This window comes from Delphinus delphis, chromosome 18 (assembly GCF_949987515.2).
Source record: "Delphinus delphis chromosome 18, mDelDel1.2, whole genome shotgun sequence".
NCBI classification, from domain to species: domain Eukaryota; kingdom Metazoa; phylum Chordata; class Mammalia; order Artiodactyla; family Delphinidae; genus Delphinus; species Delphinus delphis.
In genome coordinates this window covers 9,423,656-9,446,276 of record NC_082700.1, presented here as the reverse complement: position 1 = coordinate 9,446,276, position 22,621 = coordinate 9,423,656, and the positions used below count along the sequence as shown (strand labels likewise).

The window sequence follows — 22,621 nt, the reverse complement described above, 5'->3', positions numbered from 1 at the left end:
TGCCTTTACTCCTTTGTCAAAGATCAGTTGGCTATATTTGTGTGGGTCTATTTCTGGGCTCTCTGTTCTGTCCCATTATTCTGTTCATCTCTTCTTTCACCAATATCATACTGTCTTGATTACTATAGCTTTATGGTAAGTCTGGAAATTGAATAGTGTCAATTCTCCAACTTTATTCTTCGGCTTCAAGACTGTGTTGGCTATTCTGGGTCTTTTGCCTCTCCATATAAACTTTAGAATCAGTGTGTTGTCTTATAATTTTCTGTTTAAAACTGGACATTGTAAACATTATAAATGAGGCAACTCTCAAAATCAGATCCCCTCCTCCCCAAAGTTTGTTGTTATTGTTGCTGTTTGTTTAGCGACATTCTTCAACTAATTATGTAAAGTCTGAATCCTTCGTATGACCATGGAAGTCTGTACTCAGTTAGCTTAGTGGTCTGCAGATGATTGGACAGAGATTTCCTTAAATGTCTCGAACCAGTATGTCTGCTGGCCTTTGCCAAGGGACAGTTAGTGCATACTGGGCTATGGTTTCAGTGCTCCAGCAGGAATTTGGTAACTCTGTCTCAGGCTTTATTTCCTGCTTGTGCAGATCATCAAGGTCAGCCAGAGGAGAGAAATTAGACCTTCTCAGGTCATTCCTAGGTATGCACACAGTTCTGCACGTGTGCTTGGCCTTCTAGATTCCTAAGAATATGTCAGAACTTTTCTTGGTCCCTGTGGGTATCTCATTTCCCCAGCTATTCCTTTCATTCCTTTTGGTCCACATCTTGTTTGGTTCAACTGTTATCACCACTTCAGGCAGCTCTGGTGTTAAATAATTGCCACTGATTGTTTTTGACAAACACCCTGGGAAAAAGCTTTTCTCAGTGATGAGCTCAGTGTCAGGTTAAAGAAAGATAAGCCCTGTGAATGGGGGCATTCAGTGAATTGCCAGACAGCTCAAATAATGAAAATTCTTTAAAAATGGACCTTTGGGGAAGGTCAAACCCATTCTGCCCTCTCCAGTGACTGCCAGGCTGCTGGTTTTCACAACTCCTCTGATTGTGATGCCTGTCGGCTTTTCGTAGCTCCTGCAGAGCTGAGGAAAAAAGGGCACGTTCAGGTGCCACAGAGCTCACTGTTCTTTCATAGATTCAGTAATTTTTCTTACATAGGCACTAGTTGGATTGTTGCAAGCTTTTATTAATTTCCAGATTTTCCTAAAAAGTTGATTTTGACCATTTTTGCCAGTATTTTTGTTATTTTTATGGAAGAGCAGGATTTTGGAGATCTTTACTCCACCATTCCCACTGGTGTTACCCACTTGCATTATTTTTATTCAGCTTTTCTGAAGTATAACTTATGTTCAAAAAAATTCACCAACTTAAAGAATACAGCTGGATGCGTTTTGTCAAATATATATGGTTACGTTATGTAACTATCACCACAGTCATGGTATGGAGCATTTCCATTGCCACACTGGCAACCGCTGAGCTGTTTTCTGTCACTACACCTTTACCGTTTGTACATTTTTTATAGCTGCAATCATATGGTGTCCCCACTTTGTATCTGGCTTCTTTCCATCTGCACAGTGCCTCTGAGGTTCATCCACGTTGCTGTGTGTATTAGGAGTTAATGCCTCTGTATTGTTGAGTACTTCATTGTATGGATATACAACAATTTTTTATCCATTTGCCTGTTGATGGACATTTGGATTATTGCCACTTTTTGCCTATTTTGTGAATAAAGCTGCTACAGACATTCAAGTACATGTTTTTATATGGATGTATGATTTATTTTATCTTGGATAAATAACTAAGAGTGCAATTGTTGGGTCAGATGCTAAAAACATGTTTAATTTTATAAGAAGTTGCCGAGCTGTTTTCCAAAGAGGCCGTACCCCTTTGGAAGTTTCAGTGGTTCTATATTCTTGTAAAACTTAGTATTGTAAGTATTTTTAATTTAGACATTCTAGTGTGTGTATGGTGGTGTCTCATTATGATTTTAGTTTGTATTTCTCCAGTGACGAATGATGTTGAGCATCTTTTCATTTACTTATTTGCCATTTGTATATCTTCTTTTAGAAGTATCTGTTCAAATATATTGCCTACTTTTTAAATCAGGTTTTGTGACTTACAGAATTTAAGAGTTCTCTATGTATTCTGCATACGAGTCTTTTATGAGATACATGTTTTGAAAACATTTTCTCCAAGTAGAGGAGCAATTCTTAAGACACAAGCAAATATCTGAGTTTAGAGGAGGTAAAAGCATCTGAATCTAGATAGTTAAATGTTAGAGTCTCTAGCTATAAAAAATAATAAATAAACTTCCTATGTGTGTCAGAAAGTATAAAGCATATTCAAGTATGTGGTATGTAAAGCATGAACCATTTGATGACTTTTGTGTGTGCAGTAGGTAAAAAACTTTTGTGTAGAATAAAATAGTTTGTGTTTCCAAACCATAATGGAATAACAAGTTTGTTAGATAAGTAAATTTTATAAATAACAGAGAATCCTTCCTAAACAAACCTATTACAGAGCTGCCAATAAGAAACATCAACTTATTTAGGTATATATCAGAACTTCCAAGTGAGGAGATATATGTATATTATATATATGCCTTGACCGATGTACAGTTGACTCTTGAACAATGCAAGGGCTAGGGTTGCTGACTCCCCCACTAAGTCAAAATTCACATTTAACTTTTGGTTCCCTAAAATTTTAACTAATAGCCTACTGTTGATCAGAAGCCTTATCAATAACATAAACAGTCAATTAACACATATTTTGTATATGTGTTACATATTGTATTCTTACAATAGAGTAAGCTAGACAAAAGAAAATGTTATTAAGAAAATCATAAGAAGGAGAAAGTACATTTACAGTGCTGTACTGTATTTTTCAATACTGTAAGTCCATGTCGTCTGCCTACAAGACGTGTGTTGGTACCTACATGAATATTGGTTTATATGATACAAAACATTGCAGATGTTATACATGTTACTAACACATCAAAAATGAAAAGATAATGTGAAAAAGAAATTCATATTTATTTAGAGGTATAACGATTCACGTGTTAACAAAGAAGCAGCAATATGATTGCCTTATGGTAGCCTAGTTTAATTGACAGGATTGCTTCACGGTAGCTTAGCCTACACACTAATGAATGAATCATTATAAAATTTTTATGGCATAAGTACTGCATCTATATTCATAGTCCAGTACTGGAAACATTGTTACTTTTTTTAAAAACCACTTCCTTGTGATGATAGACTGATATGCAATTTCTCCAATTATGAGAAAGAGGCATATTGTATGGTAATGTGATTTTTTGAAAGCAAAGTTATAAAACAGCAAGAAAACTAATACATTGCTGATTTTATATTAAATATCACCTTGTGCCTATGTAAGGATAGACTAGTATCTACATGTATTTTATGCATCCATGACATACCTTTTTCTCAATTTTTTCGATATTTCTAGGCTAAGGAGTTCATCTGCAAGTTTTTTCAAAATGTTGCAGATCTCAAAATATTTTCCGATATATTTATTGAAAAAAAAAGGTGTGTGTGTGAGTGGACCCACACAATTCAAACCTATATTGTTCAAAGGTCAACAGTATATAATGCATTTAACATACCACTCTTAGCTCTTAGGTAGAGACGTTAATACATGTGGAACTGGCCAAAAAAAACAGGCTGTCAGTTATAGGAGCAAAGGCCAAGAACCTGCAGAAGCCAGCTTCAGACTAGATGGTCAGCTTCTAATCCATAACTGCCTATCATATTTGACACTAATGAATGTCTAGTGAGTGGGCAAACTGGAGATGGCTGAAAATGAATATAGTCATCAAATAATTTTAAGTAAATAAGTGACATGATAAAAAGTTGAGAAATAGAACTGGTTTCAATGTGAAGCATTAGTGAAACCAATTTAAAAGGCTGTTGCCTGACTCTAAGAAAAAGATGAGAAGGGACTGAGCGGGACCAAGGAGAGGCAAGATTTCAAAGATATCATGGAGGTATAATTGATAGGACTTGACGCTCAAATGAATGTAGACCTTGAAGAAGAAGGGTCTCAAGTTGACTCCATTTTCTGGTTTGGGTGGCTTAGTGGTGATGCTCTTAATCAAGACAAGACTTTAAATAGGAAAAACAGGTTTTGAAGAGAATGCAGCAAGTTCAGTTTTAATAGGTGTGTTGGAAGGGCCAGGAGGACCCCACAGATGGATGAGACTAGTGAGTAGTTGGGAATGTACCTCTGGAGCTCAGGTGAGATGTCCACACTAGAGAAAGAGGATGGGCATCATCAGAGTCTAGTTTATTTTAAGATGAGATATCTCATTATGCTTGTGCAGAGTAAAAAGAACAAGAACCGCAGTCTGAATTCTAAAAAATATCAATAGTTAAGGTGCAAGTATTGCTTGGTGACAGGAAGGAGATAGTGTTTAGAGAGATGAGAGAATTCATCACCTTGAATGCCGAAGACCAGAAGAGTTTCAAGGAAAGTGAGTGCCAGTTAGGCCCATTGCTACAAATAGGTCTTTGCTAGAAAGAGACTATGGAATTTGGTGATTAAAAACTCATTGGTCAAAACTGGAAAGAGCCCAGTGTCCATGGGGTAAACCCATGGACACTTCATACCATATCTTCATACCATAGAATACTACTCAGTAGTTAAAAGGAATGATTATTGCTATACACAACACAAATTAATGTCAAAAACATTGTGATGAGTGAAAAAAGCCAGACACACACAGAATACATACTGTATGATCCCATTTATATGATGATTGGGAGTGGCGGGAGGGGATGTGGTGGTAGGGAAAACTGACAGTAAAGGAGCACAGGAGGACCTTCTGATGTCAAGAAATGTTCTTTATCTTGTTCGAGGGTAGTTACAATTGCCAAAACTCATTGAACTGAAAACGTAAGATCTATGTACAACCAGAATACAAAAAAAAAGTCATTGGTCAAAGATGGGAGGTTTTGCAACTGAATTTGCTGCTTCTAAATTTCCACTAATTTACAGAGAGATATTCCTTTATGAAAGCAAATGTCCATACAGAGAGAGAGAAATCACAGTTACCAAATTTTCAAAGCAGAAAAACAAAAATATGTGGTAGAGGATTTGACAAGCCCAAGAAACAAAATCTAAATGGTCAGTGGACAAAGTCATAGGTCAGTAGACAAAGTCATAAAATAACTCAATTTTCACTACAGAAATCCTAAAAATCCAAAATGTGAAGTGAGATTGAAGGTGAGTCAAAAAGAAGAGGGTTGGGACTTCCTTGGTGGCGCACTGATTAAGAATCTGCCTGCCAGTGCAGGGGACACGGGTTCGAGCCCTGGTCCGGGAAGATCCCACATGCCGCGGAGCAACTAAGCCCGTGTGCCACAACTACTGAGCCTGCGCTCTAGAGCCTGTGAGCCACAACTACTGAGCCCAGGTGCTGCAACTACTGAAGCCCGCATGCTTAGAGCCCGTGCTGCACAACAGGAGAAGCCACCGCAATGAGAAGCCTGCGCACCACAATGAAGAGTGGCCCCGCTCCCTGCAACTAGAGAAAGCGCGCACGCAGCAACGAAGACCCAACGCAGCCAAAAATAAAAATAAAATAAAATTTTAAAAATTTATACAAAAAAAAAGAAGAGGGTTGTTTGAAATTCTATTTTATTTTTAAAAATATTTATTTATTTATTATTTATTTTTGGCTGCACCAGGTCTTAGCTGTGGCTCACAGGATCTTCGTTGCAGCATGCAGGATCTTTTGTTGCGGCGTGCCAACTCTTAGTTGTGGCATGAGGGCTCTTAGTTACAGCATGCAGATTTCTTAGTTGTGGCGTGCGATTATTAGTTGGGACATGCGGACTCTTAGTTGTGGCATGCCTGTGGGATCTAGTTTCCTGACCAGGGATCGAACCCAGGCCCCCTGCTTTGGGAGCGCAGAGTCTTACCCACTGAACCACCAGGGAAGTCCTGAAATTCTATTTTAAAGTAGGTAGAGCCGTTGATCCACTCCGCAAGCTAAATCTTGCTGACTTCTCTCCCTAACCATCAGCACAAGACTGGAAGTTTATTCTCTGGAGAGGCTGGACCGAGGGACATCAGACACTGCTGCAAATGGAATACTCTATTGAAAATGGGGGCTCCATTGACAGTCTACCTATATTCCAAATATTGAGATCCCCAGGCCTCTTTTGTAACTCAGCTCCAGAGCACTGGAAAACACATTCAAGAAGAAGCTGAGTTCTGAGAAATCTAATCAGCCCATGACTTAAAAAGAAAAAATATATATAGCAACCCCAACTAGAACAGGTCAGAAGGCTCTGAGAAAGACATCTCCAAGGAAATTAGATAGACTGATATATTTTAACACATTTAGATAATTAGGGAAGTGTCTGAGTTTGAATTTAAGGATAAGTACACAGAAAACTGAGGAAACAAATAAGATGCTTATTAACTCCTGGGATAATGAAAAGTTTAGAATGAAAGGAAAAGTAATCAGAGCATGATATACATGTGAATAGCATTTACATGGTCATAGAAAATAAACACTAAATATTGATTTATCAAAAAATTACAAAATTATGACAACTACATAAGAGGCAAAGGGTACAAATGTGCATGTAGGAGGATGGGGGGGAATGCATAGTAAAAAAAACTTTATCTTTCATAGAACAACGTCAATAGATAATGGCTTAAACTGAAAAATGAAGAAGTAACAGCATATACATGTTGCTGGAAGTAAACACCAAAAGAAACACTTTAAAAAGTTGCCTCCAAAGACTGGTAAATGGAAAAGGACGTGAGGGGTAATGTTTGACTCCTTAAACCATATGCTATAATTTAAAAAAAATCAAATAAAACAAAATAATAAAGGCATTTGCAAAGAGAATTTCATGAAATTAGATTGCAGTGGGTTGAAGAGTGAATGAAAATTAAGGATGTTCTCAGCAAACTGAATAATATAAGGAAGGGGATGTCAGGATGGTGAGTAGAGTTGCTTGATGGAAAGATAAGATTGAAGGAAAATTGGTAGTTTGCTTGATTATGGTTATTTAGGTTGCTAACTAATTGGTTAGTCAGTTTGTTCATGACAGGGATGAGCTTAGAGAAAAAAACAGTGAAGAGTCTGCTGAGGTGAGAGGGAATAAATGAGGTGTCAAAGTCCCAATGAAGTGGTGGATGTTGAAATCAGACACATGATAAAGTGTTAGCTTTGAAAAAGAATAGGAGCATCTCTTTTATATGATGAAGGAAAGAATTGTTAAAAGAATTAGTGACTTAAGCTGTATTTTCCCACTGGCAGTCGTGGCTAAGTCATCTGTTGAGGGATTAGATAGTTTTCATTCTCTGAGAATGGATGCTGACCAGAGACCAAAAATGAAATAAATGCTGGGTAGCAATTTGATGAGCCCAGCTGAGGGAGAATTTCAAAATGTATATATTAGTCAGCATGGGCTGCCATAACAAAATACCACAGACTGGGTGTCTTAAACAACAGAGGTTTATTTTCTCACAGTTCTGGAGGCTGGAAAGTCCAAGATCAAGGCGCCAACAGGGTTCGGTTCCTGGTAAGGACTTTCCTCCTGGCTTGCAGACAGCCACCTTCTTGCCCTGTCCTCCCGTGGCGGATTGAGAGAGAGGGAGGGAGCGCTCTGGTGTCTCTTCCTTTACAGACATTAATCTTGTTGGATCAGGGCTCCACCCTATGACTTCATTTAACCTTTATTACTTCTTACTCCAAATACAATCACATTGGGATTTAGGGCTTCAGTGTATGAGTTTGAGGAGGACACAGTTCAGTCCATGGCATGTGTAATTCAGCACTATTACACAAGAGCAGAAGAGAAGACAGATGGTTGAGTTGATCCAAATTTGGGGAATTAGTAGGACAGACTGGATGGAAGGTCAAGGTGGCAGACGAATTGAGGGACTGGTGAAAGTATGGCTAAAACTAAGTGCTCACAGCTTCCAAGAATAGTGGAAAGAGAAGCCAGGAAAGGGAAGGGGCAGGGATTGGTAGGCTTCATGGAAGGTCCTCTCAGGTCTGGAGGCTGGAGAACAAATGGGAACTCTTTTACTGTGTACCTTCTCTGGGTACAGTCCTTTCTTCGGACGTGATTGGTTGCTTCTGCACTTTCAACTTCACTGGCAATCAATGAGAATTATCAAACTGGAAGGAAGATTTAGGTTCATTAATGGTAGCAATCATCACATTTTTCTTTCTTTTTAGACGACTAAATACCTTGAACAAGTGTGCCTCAATGAAACTTGATGTGAACTTCCAAAGGAAAAAGGTAGGTAAGCTTACTACACCTTACTGAGACCATGGCTATACCAATAGGAGAAGCTTGCATTCGCAAATGAAAAACAACACGAACTGAAGCAAAATTCTGAAATGCCCGACCGTCAGTGTTTGTTCTCCAAATATCCCATTACATCATAAACATCATAAGTAAGTCTGTTATATATCTAGGCTGACGTCTGTTTGTTTCACTGTTTCATTTTGATTTAGTTTTATCAGAGGGTTTGCATAAAAATGTAAAATGCCTTAATTGTTTATGATAATCTTTCAGAAGTTTTAGTTGTAAATATCCACTCCATATTAGACCCAAATTCTCCACAGTGATTTGTAGATTAAGAGAATGCAGAAAAGAATCTATGGGGCCAAGTGTCTTCTGCCTCATTCTTTCCTGTGGCATTTTATTTTCAAGTGCAGTCAAGATGCATTCATTGTCAGGCAGGTTTGTTTCATCATGGTTGAGGGGTTGGGGGGAGAGTGTAACAGCAAGATTCAGAACCTGCCGCATCTCTCCATTCTCGCCCCTTGCACTTTTCTCTGGTCACAGGGAATGTCCTTCAGTTTTACGAGCCACTATGCTCCCTCCCTCTTCTAGGACTTTGCACGTGCTCTTCCCTCTGTAGGAATAAGACAGGAGATTTTGGTTCTGAAACAAAGCTGTACTTTATTGAGCACTTACTGTTTTCCACGAGCTATGTTATGGCATTTAATCCATTGTGATAGGGATTCTCTGTTTTCTAGAGAAGGAAAATAAAACCTGAACAGGTTAAGTCCCTTGCCCGTGATCTTTCAACCAGTGGAGGAGCAGGGTTTCAATTTCAGGTGTGTCTAACTCCAAAACCGAGGCCCCTAACCACTGCACTGAAAGACCTCTCTTTCTCACTGAATTGATCCTTTTAGGAAACTCAGAATTGAAATCGTTGCCTACTTTTTTCATTTCACATCTTCAGTATGTAACAAGTCAAGCCTTAGTATATTTTGAAGAAGCAGAGAAAACATCTTTGAGTCAAAAGAAAGTGTTCTTTATTCTGGTCTATACAGAGAAGTCATTACAGCCCATGGATTTTAAGTCACTCCTGAGTAACCTAATCTTTAAAAATAACTTTAACCTGAATTTATGCTCTAAAACAGCACCCAAAAAAAGCACAAATGAATTCTGGTTGACCTCACCTTCAAAACAGTTTAGGGTTTGAGCTGGGAGCCAAAGATTTAAGCTAAGGAGGTAAAATGGTGAAAAACAATATCCAGAGAATATATTAAAACATGAGCAGTTTGTCCAGGTCAAAGAAAAATTGTAAATGTGGGAATAAACATCCCAACAGCTATCTGGCTGAATAGACCCCTTGAGAAGCATACACACTGTTTGCTTGTAACACGTGGTTCTTATTAAACCGAGCGTAGCCACGCCTGTGTGGCTGGTCTGTACGCTGCCGGTGCAGCTCCTTAGCTGCTGTGTGTCACAAAAGCAAATGCCAAAAACTAACAACGGGATTTGTTTTCAACCAAGTGGTGTGATTGGATTCTTCCCTTATTGCCGGCATTTCAAAACCCACATGTGAGATAGGCTTGAATAACATTTGTTAGACTCTGTTACCTTCACAAAAGCTCCTCTGTAAGTTGGTCGCTTCAGTATTGTGACTCTTAATTTAGTCCTTACTCTGGATATAGTGGCACACACTCTTACAGCCCCTACTTAGCTGCAGGCCCCGCAGATGCATGCACTTGAATAAAACATTGCTTTCCACATTGTAAACTGGGGACTCATGGCCTGAATTTTGAAATAAATGAATCCAGTGGGTGATCTCCACCCACTTGTGAATCTCAGTCATGACCAGCATCTGTGACTGTGGTCTAAGCAACTATGCAGGAGACCCTGGTGGTGGCACGTGTTCCCATGATCTGTCCCTTGCCCGAGTCATAGGCTAGTCCTTTATTTTACTGCAAAAAAATGCCAAAAATAAATACAGGCTAGGACTAGGCCAAATGATCAAAAATAGAAAATGAAACTCGCGAACCAAGCACCACAGGGAGCTTCAACCAACTTTGGAATTAGTTTGTTTGGAAGAAGAAAAAAAAAGACAGTAGCATTTCCTCTGGGTATGTCCCCATTTTAATCAATCCAAGAAATAGAAATATAATGTTCATCTCTAATCTGCAGAGGCCCAGACATGTTTAATGCTGCACGATGTCATCCCCAAATGGCTTAGCCGTCCAGGGCCACAGTCATTCTTCTCCCTTCAGGACCATTGGGCCTCAGAAGGGCCGTGTGTGCCTGCTCAGTGCTCTGTGGTGTGGTTAACGAGCTCCCGCGGTGCCCGCTCTGTGCCAGGCACTATTCCTCATCACTAACCCCGTGTCACAGATGCAGAGGTTGAAGGGCAGGGAAGATGAGTAACCTGCCCAGAGCCACGAAGAAACAGCAGAGGCAGGATCTGAGCCCAGCTATTCTGGCCGCAAACTGCCCCTCCTGGCCTTTCAGAGATATTCAGAAACGTATTGGCATGAGCTTCTGACCCTTGGCCTGAGACCTGGAAGGGTTTCCTCAGCAATACATACAATTATGTATTTTTATTGTTGTTTTAGAAGCAGGATATTTCTTGCTGTCTTGTACTCAAGTCCATGATCTATTTAATGTCTTCATGGAAATTTATCTCTGGATCTCTCATAGTGAATGAGTCATGAATCTCATTGCTCTGCTTTGAACTTGGTTCTCATTTAATTCTGTTTAATTCTGAAGAGTTTGGTGGGTTGACCCAAGGCAGAAAAAAAAAAAAAGAGAATCCACAAATACATAAAGATGGTGAAGCCTCATTCATACTTAGTTAGGCATGCACTTTTCCTGTACATCAAATGCCACTCGCTTGTAAAGCACCAGGAGAAATGAAATCGCACCTTACCACTTTGCAGAAGAGAGAAGCAATCCTCTAAAGATCGAGATTACCTTCCCTGTGAGAGTCAGGTGGAGAAGAGTGTCCTCAGTCTTGGCCAGGCTCCTCACTGAAAGACTCACTAAAACCCGGCATTTCTGAGAGCCTGGGGACGTCAGCAGTTGTCTGCCTCGGGCCTCAGGCTCCTCCCCCTGCAGCGCTGCAAGTGGCAGGTCCCTGCTTCTGAACTGGAGGGCTCAGCCGCTCAGCTCCAGTCAACTGTAATGGAAGATAAACGTCTAAATTTCTGTGTAACTATGCATTAGCCGCCTCTCACAGCTGTGGACTTGTATGGGCTCCTGTTTCCAGCGGAAAGAGATGGTCAAATTTTGTTTAAAAAATACAAAATCCTTTCTTTTGCAGTGTCTGGTGGGCATTTGTCTCTGAAGCATATATAATTTCAGCTAAGAATGTTTTCATTTTTTAGAAAAAGCCAAACACTGGCGTTTCATCTAAATTAAAAACCCCAAGGCACTTGCAAAGCTGATCTTTCTCAGAAAAGTGTTTCTCTTCATTATTACCTACAGAATTCACACTTGCTTTATGACGACACTGAAATCCCCTAATTACGGTTAGCGTTTATGCGATAGTGCTTAGCTCTGAGTACAAAGCTAAAGTCAGAGACCGAACTCCCATAAGGATCTCTGTTAGATGAGGAAAGAGAGGGACGCGCACGAACACGGGACTCTTACCTAAGATTTCCCAGGGGAGAAAGAGCAGCTTCAAAAGAAGTTTCTGGTTTAAGTTATAGTTTTAACAAAGCTCTCTGAAATCATGGCCAAAGGTGGAAAGCCACACAGAAACAATGACTAATTGCCACGTTGCAGCCAGCACCTCCCGGCCTGGATGCCGTGGGCATTTCAAAGGAGCTGCGGGTGTCGTCAGGGAGCCTGACCTCTGCCTCCCAATCCACCCCACCGGCGCCCCCTGCCTTTCACAACCTCAAATCTCCCACCAAATAAGACACCTCCTGGCAGCTCCGAACAGCAGCGTCACATGAAAGAAGTTACATTTCATTCCATCATTCGCTTGGCTGGAGAGTATACAGTCTTGAAGACTGTTGCACGTGAATGTCCTAGAACTATAGGATCTTTGAGTTAGATCTTCGCTCATCTTTTCCAGTCTCCCATCCAGTACAGGATATACTTTTAGAGCATCTATCATAATTCACTCAGGCTCTGTTTGTAAGCATCTAGACGTGATGAGTTCATTATATTGCAAGGCAGTTTGGTTTTTCCTAATTACCAGAAGTCTTCCATATAATAAGCTAAAAGCTGATTCTGTGTAAATTTGCCCATCTGATTCCAGCTGTTTTCTCTGGAGAAGCACAGAATATGGATTTCCCCTTCCTCTAGATCCGGGGTCAGCAAACTAGTGCTCCTGCTTTTGTAAAGAAAGTTGTATTGGAACAAAGCCACACCCATTCTTTTGGCTGCAAAGGCAGAGTTGAGTAGTTGTGACAGACTGGATGGCCTGTAAATCTAAAATATTTACTATCTGACCCTTTACAGAAAGTTTTCTGACCTTTGCTCAATCTAGAACAAAGTCTCTTAAACTGTCTATGGTGACTGATTTTTCTTTTTTTAATTTCCAGTCTGCCACTGACCAAGATAACGTTTGTAAAATTCACTACAAAGGAATTATTAGAACTATGAAATGATAAAAGGTTATAGAAAATACAAGCCTAAATGTTTTATTAGACTCTACAGATACAAAATTGCATCCCAATAAATATAATTGGAACAAATATAACAGGAAATAGAAAAGAATTACAAAAATTATTCATATTTTTATTAAAAGTATACTTAGGCTATTAATATGAAGAATCATGATTGCACTTATAACTTTTTTTGTTGTTCAGCTGTCAGAACTAAACAAAAAGTTTACTTTGAAATTCCCCATGTTAAATGTCTGTATGCACATTTCAATCAAACACTATGACTATAAGTATTCCTGACAGTGAGTTTTTTGCTTGTTATCTAATTTAGGTTGGATTGACAGCAACACTACTCACAGGGAAAAATGCATATCTAAAATGTTTCTTTGTTTTTTGTTTTGTTTTATTTTGTTTTTTGGCTGTGTGGGTCTTCATTGCTGCACTCAGGCTTTCTCTAGTTGCAGAGAGCGGGGGCTACTCTTCGTTGCAGTGTGCTGGATTCTCATTGCAGTAGCTTCTCTTGTTGTGGCACATGGGCTCTAGGCATGCAGGCTTAGTAGTTGTGGTTCGCAGGCTCAGTAGTTGTGGCACACAGGCTTAGTTGCTTCGCGGCATGTGGGATCTTCCTGGACCAGGGCTTGAACCTGTGTCCCCTGCATTGGCCGGCAGATTCTTAACCACTGCACCACCAGGGAAGTCCCTGTTTCTTTGTTTTAATACTAGTCATCATAAAGAAACCCATCTCACAGAATATGTTGAGTGGAATCAAAGAAGAAGTCTTAAAGTAATTCTTTAAAGTTTTGGCTATTTTTTTTACCTTTCATTCAAAATGAAGTAAGTGATGCTGTATTTTCAAAATTCATCTTCAATCTTTCATTACTATCCAACTTCTGCAGTTATCTTTCTGTAAAACAGTGGATCCTGTACATTATACACTTTGGGTTATGGTAGGTAAACTAATCTTGAAACGTCACACATTATGACCTACTGCGCCCCTGGTCTCAACCCTGTTCAATAAGACAAGTCCACTGATCATGAACTCGTATAGCACAGCCTTGCCAAATGGTGACAAATGGTTTTAATGCTTACTCTCAACGTCTGAACTTATCTCAGTGAAGACTAGTAAGTTTGATGACTGTCAACCCCTTAACCACACTTCGAGTAGCACTGCTCTTGAGTTCCTTCTTTCTAAACCAAACCATTAGTTCTTTCAGTCATCCTTCATAAAAGGTTGTGGTGTCTAGATCATTGGCCATTCTGATTACTCTTCTCTAGGAGTAAATCCCTTTCCACGTGCCCCTGAAAATGTGGCTCATTGTTCCTGATGTATGTGACCAGGCAGAATACAGTGGGTCTGCAACCTTCCAAGTATTGAGATTCATGCTTCTGGTCAGGTATCCTAAGGTGGTGATCATAGTTTGGTAGCCACATTACATGGTTAACTCATATTAAGCTTAAATCTGCTACAACTCTCAAGGCTATTAATAGGAACCAAGCCTTTCCATCTTGCACATCCTATAATAGATTTGTGAAGTTATGGTCTTTATATTTTACTTCATGAAATTTCATCTTATTAATAGGCCGTCCTTCAATTCTGCTAAGATCTTCATGCATCTCAATATCACTATGCTCTAACAACAATAATTAGTTTTATCTTGCACTTTAACATTTATTGGGCATTTTCATATATAATCTCATTTGATCCTGTTGACAAACCATGCTAAATGTGTATTGTTATCATTTCCATTTTACAGCTGAGAAAATTGAGTCTCAAAGTGGGTGCCTTGCTCAAGATCACTTAGTGAATAATCTGTGCCATCTTCACATCTAAAAAACATGAATTCTTCTGACTCATTCAAGTTATTCTTAAAATGGGCATAACCTGAAAGCACCCCCCAGAGATCTCTCCTTCAGTTACTTTCAGTCGTTTGATCACACTCTTTGATGGAGTTACTCAACCAGCTACTAACAAAATGCTCTGTAGCCTCCAGCAGTTTGCCGTCTTGGCCACAACAGTATCATGAGAGCCTTTTGTCAGTTCCTGGCTGAAATCCAGACACTCCACGTCTATGGTATTTCCATGGTTTACTAAATCATTAAGATAAGAGAATAAAGTTAGTTTGGTGTGTTTTTCTCATAAACACATCTGACTCCGAGAGGTTTCCATTTTGCATTTCTAAATAATCACAGACTATGTTTTTAGCCTTAAAAAAAACCAGATGAAATCTGATCATCTTAAACAATCAGTACACTTTCACAGTTATTGGGGAGTCTGCTATGTGCCTGACCATCTGCTATGCCGTGAATGTATAAAAAAACTAAAACTCTAGTGTTTTTCATACTGTGAATCGTGGCCTGTTGGTGGATTATCAAAAATTTTTTGGTTGGTTGCAAACATTTTTTTATGAAATAGACTAAACTAGAATATAAAGTATCAGAGGACAAAGATAATTATTATAGTACGAATTTCTTTCTTTCTTTCTTTCCCTTTCTTCCTTCCTTTCTTTCTTTCTTTCTTTCTTTCTTTCTTTCTTTCTTTCTTTCTTTCTTTCTTTCTTTCTTTCTTTCTTTCTTTCTTTCTTTCTTTCTTTCACTTTAGCATAATTTGTATGTGGGCCTTGAGTAGTGATGGAAAATGTACTTTTTAAAATTAGCAGATAACATTTATTGAACACTTAGTATGTTCCATATACTGTTCTAGGTACTGTATATGGATTACTCCTTTTATGCTTCTTCCATTTTTATTGAGATATCATTGATGTATAGCACTATATACGTTTAAAGTGTACAGCATGATTTGACTTACATGCATCATGATTCCCACAATAAGTTTAGTGAATATCCATCATTCCATATAGATCAATGTGAAAGAAATAGAAAAAGAAAATTTTTTTCCTTGTGATGAGAACTGTTAGGATTTACTCTCTTAACAACTTTCACATGTAACGTACATCCGTGTTCATTATATTTATCACGTTGTACATTGCATCTCTAGTACCTATTTATCTTATAACTGAAAAATGTATTTCTTACTGTATGTCACTATCAGTAGTTTCAAAGATCCTGCACTAGTGGGAAAAACAGACACAGAATCATGTCAGTACCCTTTGGATGTACTATGATAATTGCATGCACAGGGTACTAAAGGAGATGGGTATTTTTTTCTTTTTTCTCTGTTTTATTTTTGATTTTTATTGCTTTGGTTTTTGTTTGTTTGTTTTGGTTCAAACCATCTAAATACTGCAAAATTTCCCTGAACTGTTTGCCTTTTTTCCCAGGAGTTTACCACTTTCTCATATGCCTTGGTTGGGTTTTAAATATCCCTTTTTTGCCCACAGCTAGTATAATAAGCTCTTTAGAGCCTAGCAGACAGGGGCAGGCTTTCCATCCCCAGCCCACAGTGCCCGCTTGGCATCTTTTCTAAACCAACATAAAGAAGTCCTTATCCAACTAGTATGTGGTTTGCTAGCACCAGTAACCAAGTTTGGGCTCGCTTTAGAGAGCTCGTTGGAGCTAACACTAAATATTGTAGTTTCTATTTTTAAATATCTGTATTTTCTTTAAAAGCATATCCTTCTTTTGCCTTCTCAGAAACTATTTGCTAAAAGGCTTTTTCAGAATGCTTACTTAATATCAATTTCTCCTCACTAGCTTCCTGAAATGTGACATGAAAATCCAATAAACTCAACCTTCAACCTATTACAGTACCTGATATTTAAATGACTCTCAGATTTCAGGGTTTATTGTATCCATTACAGGGAAAGAGGAAGTAGAAAATGCTACAAAGAAAGTATATTTTTGACTCATCATCCTATAGTCTTGCCTTTTTTTCCATTTGTACAATTTTTAAACTCTTTCGCCAAAGTTTTGTACAACGTTTTAAAAACTCAGAGCCAATTTCCTACTGTGTTCCCACAGCTATGGAATTCTTTGTGAGTACCATGCTTTTCTACCTTCTTTCACCTTATACTTGAAACTTCAAATGTGTCATTTAGTCCAACTCATGTAAGCCTAGATTTTCAGGAAATAAATAAGAATGGGAAGACCCCACATTTATTGACTAAGCATCTGTTTATTTTTCCTTGAAAACAATATATTGCAAAGCCCAGAGGAGATAAGGTGGATGTCAGATATGTAGAAAGATAGATAAGCCATCGGTCTTACACGGACAGGTAGCACAGAAGCCACTGAACAGACACTGAAAAATAACAAATGAACAAATACTCCTCAGTGAGGGACTACTAATGCAGTACTTCATTTAATCCCCACAGCGAACCTATGAGGCAGGGCCTATTTTTACTCCCATTTTATAAATGATAAAAACTTACTTTGGAGAGAGTAAGCAACTTGTGTACAGTCACCTAAGTCTAACTGGTATTAACTACTAGCACTGGGAACCAGGTCTTAGAACCAGATGTCAAAATAAAGTGAAATAAACTTAATCCAATTAACTACACACACACACACATATAGATATATATATAGAGAGAGCAGTTACTGTATGCTTGATGAACTTACCTGTAAATGTTGAGAGTGGGTGCTTGTGACATGAGTTTAAGTTAGTATTATAATAAATGCTACAATAAAGATCTAAACCTAATGCTACAGGAGTACAGAGGGAGTGCAGTCACTGCCTTGGGGCTGTCAGGAAAGACTTCAAAGGGACACATGAGCTGAGTACCCAAGAATGGTCAGGGACCAGGGAAGGATGTGGGGACCATATATACCCCTTAGGCTCTTAATCCTGTAACAGAGCTGGGTGTTGGGGCGTAGTTGCAGGTCAGAGAACAGAATGCAGGAAGATTGGGAGGAACAGCTGAAATAAGTAAAGCACACTGCAATCAGGTCAAAAGAGCTTCGAATGCCATAATAACACTTAGGAGGGCTGAGGGAAACTGAAAGCTTCTAAACTGGGAAATCCTGTGATCGTACTTGGATTACACTTGGAAAGCTGTTTAGATGGAGAAGATGCTGGCCTGGTTTTTACTGTGATAACCCAGCCAGAGGTGCCAAGGACCTGCACTAGGGAATGGGAGTGAAGATAAGAGTGGGGGAGCGGATCTGAGAATCATTTCAGAGTTGGGTCTTGGTCATACGCATGGTGAGGAGAAGAAGGAGCAGATGATTCCGTTCATCTCAGAAGGAAATTATTTAGATGGCCTAAACAAAGCCATCTCTGGGAACCAGACTCTCCTCTCTCAGGTGCTACGAATTCAGGCAGAACCCAGACAAGTAAGAGAAATGTGTGAGGTGGAGCAGGTACGACAGGACAGAGCAGTGGGGCCTCGGCACCCGGACAAGCGTGTCCTACGAAGGCACTCCAATTCAGGGGTAATTAAAACCAAGAAGGCCGGCCCGGCCGTGCAGGCTGGGTTGGACTCTCCTCCACCAGGGGTCTCTAGAATAGCTCCCAAGTTTCTACTTCCAGGAATTCGGAGATAATTTTGCCGTCAACTTACACAGGGAACATATGCTAAGAATCAAGTCTGGGAGACTAAGGAGTGTTGGCTCCGAGGTTCAGAAGAGGGAAGCTGGAAATATGGTCCTAGGGCTCCATGAAGAGGTTTCAGGGAAGAAGTAAATGCATTTTATGGCAGGATTAAGTTTCTCTGTGAAAAGGGGAACTGCAGGTGTTTTATATTTAGGCTGTCTCGAGGATGGTAATTACGCCCTCTTTGTAATCAGGCAAGGAAGCTTCTCAGAGAGGAAGGAAGGCAAACTGAAAGGAAGAGAGCTTTGCGGGTTGGGAAGGAATCTTCCAGCTACTGGGAAGGAAGAGGGTGTAGGGACCATAAAGACGGTGGAGGGACCCAGCGAAGGTGCCCAGGAAACCCAGAGAGCACGCGCGACAGGGAAGGAAGGAGAAAAAGGAGGTGGGGGTACCGTGCCTGTGCTCACCTAGATTCCCCTCTCCATCCCAGCCACCTGTAAATGCGCGTCATCCTTGATGTTTCCCAGGGTGACGACTCTGATGAGGAAGATCTCTGCATCAGCAACAAATGGACTTTCCAAAGGACCAGCCGCCGGTGGTCTCGCGTGGACGACCTCCACGCAGTGTTTCCCGGCGGAGACAGAAACGGGTTGTCAGGAGACATTACGATGAGAAACACGACCAGCAGTGAGAGCGTCCTCACCGACCTGAGCGAGCCCGAGGTCTGCTCCATTCACAGCGAAAGCAGCGGCGGGAGCGACGGCCACAGCCAGCCGGGCAGCTACGGCGCCGGCCGGGAGGCCTTGGACGGCCCCGGGCAGTACTGCGCCCACGGCCCAGCCATGCTGGACGCCACGCTGGGCGGCAGCAGCCTCCCGCCGTCCCCCAGAGACGGTCTCCAGCACCCTTTGCACCCAAAGAATGAGAAGCCCTCCCGGGCCAGAGCCAAATCCTTTCTGAAACGCATGGAAACACTGCGAGGGAAAGGAGCGCAGGGAAGGCAGAAGGGGTCCGGGCGGACCGGGGGCTTGGTGATCAGCGGCCCGGTGCTGCAGCAGGAGCCCGAGTCCTTCAAGGCCATGCAGTGCATCCAGATTCCAAATGGAGATCTCCAGAACTCACCCCCCGCTGCCTGCAAAACAGGGCTTCCGGGCCCCAGCAAATGGAGCGGTGAGAGCAGCCTGTCGGAAAACAGCAGCAGCGGGGTGAGCACGCCCGGCCTGAAGGAGCGAAGATGCCAGGAGGCCCACAAGCGCGGGGGCATGTACTTAGAAGACCTGGATGTGCTGGCGGGGACAGCACTGTGGGGTGCAGGGGACCAAAACCACGCACGCGAGTTTCATTCCCAAGAGAACTTGGTGGTGCACATTCCCAAGGACCACAAACCAGGCACGTTCCCCAAGGCGCTCTCTATCGAAAGCCTCTCACCAGCAGACAATAGCAGCGGGGTTAACTGGAGGACTGGAAACGTCTCCCCGGGCAGACGACCGGGCCCTGGGGCCGGGGAGCCCAGGCTCATGGCGTCCTGCCACAGAGCGAGTCGAGTTAGCATCTATGACAACGTCCCTGGCTCGCACCTGTATGCCAGCACCGGGGATCTTCTGGACTTGGAGAAGGACGATCTCTTCCCTCACTTGGACGACATTCTGCATCATGTCAACGGGCTCCAAGAGGTAGTGGATGACTGGTCCAAAAACCTGGTACCTGAACTGCAGGCACATAACGCACTGTCCGGAGAAGCTGGCTTCTGCCCCTTTCCCCCTCCTAGTCAGATCACCTTAGATTTCGAAGGCAATTCTGTCTCCGAAGGTCGGACAACACCCAGTGATGTGGAAAGAGATGGAGCGTCTCTTAATGAATCAGAGGCTGCTGGGGTCAGAGAAAGGAGGGACTCTGGAGTAGGGGCCTCTCTGACCAGGCCAAACAGGTTGGTGGCATGACTTTGTGAAATGATGTTTAATCCATTTCATAATAATTATGGTCTATGTATTTAACAAACATTTATAGAGTACCTTCTAAATATTTAACACTGTCCTAAGTGATGTATGTGGTTGGGGATTATTTGAACAGTAGTAGTATGTCTTTTGTGCAGATACTGTGGTGATTGAATCCATGTTAACTCACATTCATTTCTCCTAGTGTTTACCCTTTAATTCAATCTTGGTTTTATGCAAAAAAAAATTTTTGCGCTTCTTATGTGCAAAGCACTGATGAGAAGGTCCATGACCTGTGCACAGGCCCTTCCCATGACCTTGCACAGCATCTCTACCCCAAATTTTAAACTTTTAAAAAACTCCATGAGAAATTTCTGAGATCTAAGGTGTATACACACTTCATAAGTTTATTTTGGCTTGAAAATGCCGATTACTACGTACATAAAAGCTGTTGTACAACGACCATTTCAGAAGCTCCTTAGACAATGGCCCTGGCAGGGCCTAAGCAGTAGGAACAGCCTACTGTATGTGCTGCTGGGTTTCTCACTGAGGCAGTGACGGCTCTCGGGGCTCATTGACTGACGTGTCATCACTTCAGTAGTGCTTCGTCAGTGCTGCTCACCAGTCAGAGTGCGGAGACAAGACAGCAGTGTGACAGTACTCTACAGCTCCCAAACGTTTGCGATCTCTGGCTCTCTCTCTGTCACTGTCTGTCTGTCCGTCTGTCTGAATGTCTCTCTCTCTCTTACGCACACGCACAGTCTCAGCTGCTTTCAACACTTTGGGAATGAGTTTAGGAATAAACAAACACATAAAATTTATTATATCACTTATTTAAGCCTCCTAATGAAACAGATAATGACTTTTTCCAGATTTATCAGACTTGCGAAAAATAGTTTCTTCTGTTTATTCTGTACATTTTGTGTCTTCTGTTCCATTTGCTTGGTGGTTTTCTTGGCTCGGAACCTATTTTGATTAGCTACTTAACAATTAATAACATCCTATATTTTCCGATAACACGTGCCCTTTGTGACTGGCTTCTCTGACGGTCTTTCCGGTAAAGGCGACTCCGGTGGAACAGCTTCCAGCTCTCACACCAGCCGCAGCCGTCCACGGCGTCGCCCCACATCAGCGGTCAGACAGCCGGCCAGCTGAACCTGCTCCAGCGCTTCTCCCTGCTTCGCCTCACGGCCATCATGGAAAAGCACTCCATGTCCAACAAACACGGCTGGACATGGTACGTAGCCCATTCACCTAGGAGGGGACTGTTTGTTCCAGGGCTCAGGGTGTGATCACGAACACTTCAGTATTTACTTTCTGATTTCTGAAGAATCCGTTCATTGCCTTCACTGCCAATCTCCTGAAAATAATGCCCAGAGTTCTGCCTTAACTGCCCGCCTCTGGGCTGCCAAAGCTTCGATCCAAAGCTTCGATGTGATGTAGCCTGCAGGAAGCATTGCTTTATTTGTAGCTCTCTGTCAGTTTCCAGGGAAGGCAGTCAGGCTCCAAGAAGAAAAAAGGACAAGTAAAGAGTAATTAGTTGTGAACAGAGACATTAAAAATAAACTTGCCATCAAGTAATTTTGGCAGTTTGCAAAGAAACATCTGTTTCTTGCACCTTCTGGCCCAATGCAGAGCTCAACACTTACAGCACTGCTTCATTCGAAGAGCACTGAACTCTTCAAATGCAGTTCTGCTTTTATTTCACTGGCAAATGAAAACAACAATATGCAGGAAACCTTTGGAATAAGGAATTGACAAAAGCATATGTTGGAACTTGAATGTGGACCTATTTTAGATGATTTGGTGGATTTGGAAAAAAATAAAATGTGTTGTTAATTGTCATATAGAAGAATCGGCAATGCTTTTATAAAAATATTTTAGAAAGTTATAAATTGCGTGGTTAAGTCAATATATGCTTGTGTATTAAAATTTCCTTTAAAAGGTACAACTGGTTTTAGAAAAGTAAGGATATAGTCTAGAAATGTGATTTATCTTCTCTCCCCGTCTTTCTCCCCCAACCCCAACCAGATTTCTTCTTCTTGATGTATTTTTTAATTTGTTTTGTTATGTCTTGTTGGGGACGTTTAAGTGTTTATCACTCGAGAAGTGTGTCTATCACCATTAAACTGGAAAGTCGAGCACTTGATTTGAAAGCAGGGCCATAAATCCATTCTGCTAACGTGAGTCACGCTGTTTAATAGTAGAGGTCTAACAGAGGCACGGGGCACACACAGTCCTTCCATGTAATGTGAGTAATTAAGAGAGAAACGTTGAATCCCCCCGTGCTTGTCCAATATGCCAACAAAAGCTTGGCTTCCCTCTTGCTCTCACAGCCTGTCCCCACAGTGTGCTCCACGAGGCGTGCATGACCTGCTTT

General features: G+C 41.1%; 1 protein-coding gene across 4 annotated transcripts in view; it reads left to right on the top strand.

The window, feature by feature from the left end:
* The window catches only part of STARD13 (StAR related lipid transfer domain containing 13), a 499,956-nt gene that overhangs the window by 455,889 nt on the left and 21,446 nt on the right, over window positions 1–22,621 (top strand). For all 4 annotated transcript variants that reach the window (XM_059996021.1, XM_059996020.1, XM_059996018.1 and 1 more), the window contains 3 exons: window positions 8,224–8,287; window positions 18,835–20,234; window positions 21,305–21,478. In XM_059996021.1, coding sequence (XP_059852004.1) covers window positions 8,224–8,287; window positions 18,835–20,234; window positions 21,305–21,478 — 1,638 coding nt within the window. The remainder of the gene's footprint in view (window positions 1–8,223; window positions 8,288–18,834; window positions 20,235–21,304; window positions 21,479–22,621) is intronic.